The sequence below is a fragment of the Aplysia californica genome, unplaced genomic scaffold (assembly GCF_000002075.1).
Source record: "Aplysia californica isolate F4 #8 unplaced genomic scaffold, AplCal3.0 scaffold00588, whole genome shotgun sequence".
Classification (NCBI taxonomy): Eukaryota; Metazoa; Mollusca; class Gastropoda; order Aplysiida; family Aplysiidae; genus Aplysia; species Aplysia californica.
In genome coordinates, this window is record NW_004797858.1 from 200,906 (window position 1) to 207,990 (window position 7,085).

The following is a 7,085-nucleotide window of genomic DNA, read 5'->3' on the forward strand; positions in this document are numbered from 1 at the left end:
TCCCTGTTGTAGATCAGGCACATTTATGAGCGTGACATGAGTCAGCCCATTTACAATTCAACTGTGCTTGAACGAGAAATGTCCCCCCTTTGGGAATGGCCTAAAGACACTTCAGTCAGTGGCACTGCCCCGGGGGGAAGGAGGAGAGATCAGGACGACAGATGTTTGTCCCGTTTGATAGGAAAGAAGGAGCAAACCACACAACACAATAAGGTCATATAAGTGCCGAAGATTAGAGGTGTTACAAGAGAGTAACAAACATGATAGAAAAGAAGTAGGAGAGATCAGGACTATAGCTTTAGTTCTTTAGTTTTAGAAAAGGTTTTACGGCATTTGCAACACAATAAGGTCATATAAGTGCTGAAGATTAGAGGTATTACAAGAGAGTAAAATACACAGCTTTTCTAAAAGAAGTAGGAGAGATCAGGACGATCTAGTTTAAATTTAGTTTTAGTAAAGAGTTTTACAGCACTTGCAAATAAGGTCATATAAGTGCCGCAGATTCGAGGTGTTACATACAAGAGAGTAACATACAGAGAAAAAGAAGTAGGAGGAGAAATAAGGACGATAGATGTTTGATAGGAAAGAAGAAGCAAACCACACCAGAGCACCCGCCAACCACCCCACTCTCCATCTATCTATATATATATATATATATATAACATTAAAAATGTTTACAAGGATTGCATCTTCGACCATAAGCCACGAAGGGAACACCACAGCACACAAATAAAGACAGTCGACAAAATCATGTCTTCCCAGACAGGGAATTGAACGTACCGGAACATCCTTCCTAACATAATCTGTCCCCACTGTTTCAGGCAAAAAAAATTCTTATGCAAACTGAGCCCAAAAACGTGAAATTATGCGATTCTGTTAATTTTTAACAAAGAATGATAAAGGAAAATGATCAGAAATTATGCAAAATAATCCAGAAATTATGCAAAAAATGACCAAATATTGCTAAATTATGCGGGGTGCATAAAACCACGGGGCCAGCAATATCAAGAATATTGTCACCGCCATCAGCCTCAGGTCAGGCAGAAGCTGGACGACAACTTCAGTTATCCGGATTTCAAGATTTACCCGCGAAAACCGAGTTCTATTACAAAAGTAACCAAATTTTTGTGTGTGTGTGTGTGTGTAAAGAGTTTTACAGCACTTACAACACAATTAGGTCATATAAGTGCCGAAGATTAGTGGTGTTGTTACAAGGGAGTAACAAACACGAAAAAGAAGGAGGGGAGATAAAGACGATAGATGTTTGATAAGAAAGAAAAGGAGCAAACCACACCAGAGTACCCTCCAACCACCCACTTTCAAGATTTACCAACGAAAACTGACACCTCTATTACAAATGTGACCAACCAAGCACAAGATTAACTCCTGACGCACAACAGAAAATGATCACCAAAACAAAAATATAAAAAAATTAAACCACACACACACACAAAAAAAACCAACTAATCAATCAAACAAACAAACAAACACACAAACAACCAAACAAACACACAAAGGTACTGACCTCTTCGTAGAACTTGAGCTGGGGCACAGGTTCGTCGTACACATTTTCACAAAAATCCTTGAATAACAAAAACCCTGAGGAAGAAAAAAACCAAACACACACGAGTGAGCTGCGCAGTACGTCAACATTCACCAAATGGAATTCTCATCAATGTACAGTGGAAATTGTCCAAGATGGCCACCCATTTAGTTTTAGTAAGTGTTTTACGTTGAAGCCCACGTGGGACGCTCAATGTTAAAAACAATCAGGAAACGACAAATGCAGTTTTTGGGACATCTGAATAGATAATATAAGAGTCTTGAACATCTAGCTCTCACTGGCAAAATTGAGGGCAAGCGAGGCAGGGGTAGGCCCAGAACAACATACTTAGGGAACCTAAACAAATGGGTAACAGGGAAAGATCAGGGAAACGTAGCTTTTTTCAGAGCATCTGAGCAAAGGAATGATTGGAAAACCATAATCGCCGATGTCTGTCACAGATCTGGCACGGGATGATGATGAAGTGTTTTACGGCACTTGCAACACAATAAAAAAGGCCATATATAAGTGCCGAAGACAAGAGGTGTTACAAGAGAGTAACAAACATAAAAAACGAGGAGAGATCAGGACGATAGATGTTTGACTTGATAGGAAAGAAGGTTCAAGGAGCAAACCACACCAGAGCACCCGCCAACCAACCACGGCCACCCATTGTCCAGGAGAAAAATGACTGTCTTAGACAGCAGGAGGCGATCTTGGACAGTTTCATTATAAATAAAGTAAAACTTTTTTTCAACACACAAGGGGGGAAGGGGAAATAATATAAAACTTTTTTAACACGCATGGGGGGGGGGGAGGGGGAGTTATTAGGTGGCCATTAGGGCATGCTGGACAGTAGGCTACTTCTGTCACTGTCATCGTAGTATATTAGTATATCAATCTAACCAACTTACAACTTTGGATTCTGCTGACTTGACTAAAGAACAGAAACAGAAAAAACTGCAGTGCAGCCTTTACAATCTATATGATTGCCCCAGCCAGCCCTAGAACATGACTCATGAAACATTCCCGGCTTCCCAGGAAGCATACAGTGCAAGCAGCTGATTAAGCACTCAAACACTTATTAGAACAAACTGACAAGATCTTTCACTGTCTAGAGCCAGGTGCCCATTCCCACCTGAGTGAATTGAAGAAAATGCAGGTAGAGTGCCTTTCCAACAGACACAAAGTAATCCCTAGACAGGATTCAAACCCATGACCTATCGGTTGCGAGCCCAACAGCCGAAGCACCACACAACCGACGACACTTAGGCAACAGGCTAGAATACTGACACAAACACAAAATGTTGACGTTTTCATGTCACGTTTTCATATTCATGATAGCAATCCAATAAAATTTTTGCTAATCCAAAACATATACGGTCCCTCCTAATGTTCAAACAGAGATCAAGAAGTTTTTTGACAAAGTCAGATGTGAACATATTTTCAAACTGCTCAGTAACAATGTGTGGCAATCCCAGAGAAATTGTCACAGAGATGCAAAAAAGTACTGATCCTACTCTTCAATATTGTTGTTGTTGTTGTTGTTGTTGTTGTTGTTGTTGCTGTTATCAATCCAGCAACAGCTGGGGTCTCCCCTTCTGTCCAATGCCATGTAGTGATATATGTACAGTAGTGATATGTACAGGTTTGCTGACTAGTTTCTCAATAAATTAGAATTCAAAATTTGGAAGAACACTATCTTTAAATGGTTGTGCTGACAAAAAAAAACCCAACTCTTTTTCTCAAAACTTCTGCGAATAAAAAAAGGCACTTTGTCAGCTTACGGCAGTATTGTTATAAATAGCTGGATACAACCGAGCGACGCCATGCATCAGCTAAACTGGCATGCCATGAAGTAAGAGTTAACCTTTAAAAAACCTTTATCTATCTAATATAAATAATAATGTTTGTCCTTACCAAGTCTCTGATTGAAGATCTTGTCAAACGTCACTTCATTCACTTTTTGCAGATGTTTGTGCATGACACTCCTGACACTGGAAAGAAACAAAACACATCTGGAATAAGAAAAGCAATCAACTCCATCAAAGAAACAAAATTGAAAATATTTCCATTAATTTTATTACGGTCAGATGAAAAATGAGCAGTGAAGTACATTCCACTGGCCTCATTGCCACTTTCCATTTACAATCATTTTTCCTTACCTCCTACGGAAAAGACATAAAAATATCAAACAAAGTCTTGAATGTAAGAGTTATAAATGCATTGCCATAACAAAACAGATGCCATGTCCTAATCATATTCAAAAAAATTCGAAATACATTCATCAATAATGTAATTTCAACAACAACAACAAATAATTTGAAAAGTAATCAGTTGGGAGTAGAGAGCATGGACTGAAAAACCCATCAATCACACATCATGTATGACTGTTCCCACAATCTGCAGCACTTTGGTCCGTTCACTTTATCGTGAACACATTGGAAGCAAGATTTCAAAACAACCACTTGTTCTTTTAGCTTTAGTAAGAGTTTTACGGCACCTGCAACACAATAGCGTCATATAAGTGCCGAAGATTAGAGGTGTTACAAGAGAGTAACAAACATTTTAAAAAAGGAGGAGAGATAAAGACGATAGATGTTTGATAGGAAAGAAGGAGCAAACCACACCAGAGCACCCGCCAACCACCCACTAACAACCACTTGTTCCATCTTCAACAAATTTTGAGTAATATGTATACGTGCACCCTGTTATATTAACGCATATTGGGTACCTTATTAGTGTCTGGTCAATCAATTATTTTTCTTTCTCAACAATACAGAAAATGATTTCAAAATCAAAATGTTATATTAAAAGCACCTTTTTATTATAAAACAAAACTATGAAGAAACCAACTAATACAACTGCACATGTTTTATTATTATAGTAAAGATTAAGAAAACAACCCCTTTGTGTCGATGCTGTGGAGCAGCCATATTCATCACCAACGGTGAACTTTATTTCTACGCCCACGTGCCCACTTATTGTGACGTCCAGCAGAGAGATTGCTCATTAAGTGCAGAGACCGCAGTGCTGTACAAAGCCTAAAATATTCATGGGCATTGCATTTATAACACTTTCAAATATTTATGAACAGGAGACTATATGGTCGCTTTTAAGGACAAGCGGGCTAACCCAGATTTCGGGGGTTTCCAGAAATCTTGACCTACAACAAAAGTGGGCATTTTCCTATCTTCTATAGAAGAAGTCTGGTTTCATTAAAGGTGCGCATTTTTTTGTTTGGTTATAAAAATAAAAGTGTAAGAAAAGGTATGTGACTGACTCAAGGTAAATTATATCTTACTCTCATAGAGGTGGGTGGTTGGCGGGTGCTCTGGTGCGGTTTGCTCCTTCTTTCCTATCAAACATCTATCGTCCTCATCTCCCCTTCTTCTTTTTTTGGTTTGTTACTCTCTTGTAAAACCTCTAATCTTCTGGCCCTTATACGACCTTATGCAGTTGCGAGTGCCGTAAACCCTCTACTAAAACTAAACTCCCACAAACATGGTGGCCAGCTGTCTCAGTTCTGACCAGCACCAGGGCCAGCCCAGGTTACACGGAATATTGATCATCGCAGTCAAAAGATGGAGACACTCAATCGGACGCACGACAGTGCCCGTCAATGCCACTCTTACATAAATCCCCAGCAGACCAATAATCTAAACCATCATACAGCAGAGATGTAACAGAATTTCTCACGCAAAAATGTGGAGTACCGGTACTTTCTTACTATAAATAACAATACCTTTGTCCCTTTAAAGGTCTCTCTGATAACACTTTGGTCCAATTTTTTAAACTATCCGTCAATCTGTTCAGTTGAACCTTTAATTGCAGTAATGTTATGTACGTAGTTCTTCTTTACAAAATAAATGAAAGCCTCCATTTCCTTAGATGTTAGATGTAAGACAAGCTGGGAATCACTTCTTGTAAAATCACAAGTCACTTTATAGAAACATGCATGGCCTTTAAAACCTGAAATTTGCAAATTTTTCATCTTTTTGAGACAACAAATTAATTTGACTAGATCTAGAGAGATATCATCATGTACATGTGCTCTTCTACTAAAAATAAATTCACTGTGGCCTCCAAACTCTAGACTTTTCCACAATGAGACAGCAAACATCTCAAAAATACTAAGTGCTTCACTAAATAGAAAAAAAAACTTTTTGGCTGAGAGACTTGTAATAAACCAAGGACACCTCAAAGACAAAACTAAGTAAGTGCCTATCGGTGTAAGTATTTTAGTATCTCCAGACTGTCACGATGAGGGTTACCGACATTCCACAACTACTACAGTCGCATTTCTTCAGAGTTGTCCACACAGGTCGTACTCAGGTAGGCCTACTGACAGCCAACAGAGGTTAGCCACTTTTACTGTTAAACATAAATTCTTAAAATCATTTTTTTTAAAGCAAAAGCAAAAACCTAAAACAAAACCCCAGCACCCGGCGGGAACATACAACAAGCATCCATGTTTGGATTCATGATAGAAACAATTGTTTTTTAAAACACATTGACCCATTGAGCATCGAACCATTATAAATCTCCTCAGTCACCTCTGATCTCACTTTATTGTAGTTTACAAACGATAATGCTCCTCTTCAAGCCTGTGTGTATTTTTTCTTGCATTTGATTTTTTCAAATACCCATCTACCTTGACAAGAAGTAGAGATATTTGCTATTAAATGAGGTGGGGGGGGTCGCCTGGTGTTGGAGGCAAAATTAGTTAGCGAGAAAATGGCCGTCAAAGTTTGGCGATTTCCACAACTGCAGAAATTTGTAATTCTTTTATGCTTTTTGATATACTCCTTTTTCAGTAAAATCTACACACAGAGATGTTTCTAATTGGACATGAAAGGTGCTGAAAGAAAAAAAAATTTCTATAAAAATTTTCAAAAAGGCAGGAACAATGTTGGTTTCTCCAACTCCACGACGAGACAAAAGCCTGTCTTTCATATTGGCCAACTGTTTCAATAAAAGTAGTCTCAATGCAGCAAACCTGTTGACATCAATTTAAGACACATTTTTTAAAAGTAACAGAGCCTACAATACATTCTTACCCTAGATTCCCTGCTGCACAATTTTCCCCATGAGTCCACTGAGTTATAAATGTTATGTGTACATGTACACTGTGTTGAAGATTTTTCCCTTACCAGCGTGATCTGACATGTCACTTCTATTATATAATATAATAAATACCACAGTCAGACCTGCCTTGATGGAAATCTGACCCAAGACAGAAACCTGTCAGAACGGAATCTCCCGCTCTCCCCTTAATGATAAGTTCCTCTCTATAATACATCTCTGTCTTATGGCAGTAAACCTTCACAAACCAGAAACAGACACGAGAAATTTCTTCACTTTAACAGTCAGGTTGCAACCTCAGTGCTTTCTTGTCCTATCTCCAATTCTATAAACAGTATCAGTGAAAACAGGTCATAACAGAGAGTGAGCTAAAGAAGTAAAGAAGTCACATTTTCATTGTTAAAAAAAAATGGAGCTAGGACAAGAAAGCACTGAGGTGTGTGTGTGTGTGTGTGTG

At 38.6% G+C, this 7,085-nt stretch overlaps 1 protein-coding gene across 1 annotated transcript in view; it reads right to left on the reverse strand.

The window, feature by feature from the left end:
* Positions 1-1,481: 1,481 nt before the first annotated feature.
* Positions 1,482-7,085, reverse strand: part of LOC101859594 (beta-adrenergic receptor kinase 2) — a gene marked incomplete at its 3' end in the record, with an annotated part of 12,981 nt that continues 7,377 nt past the window's right edge. The window contains 2 exon segments of the mRNA XM_013087438.2: positions 1,482-1,599; positions 3,464-3,540. Coding sequence (XP_012942892.1) covers positions 1,482-1,599; positions 3,464-3,540 — 195 coding nt within the window.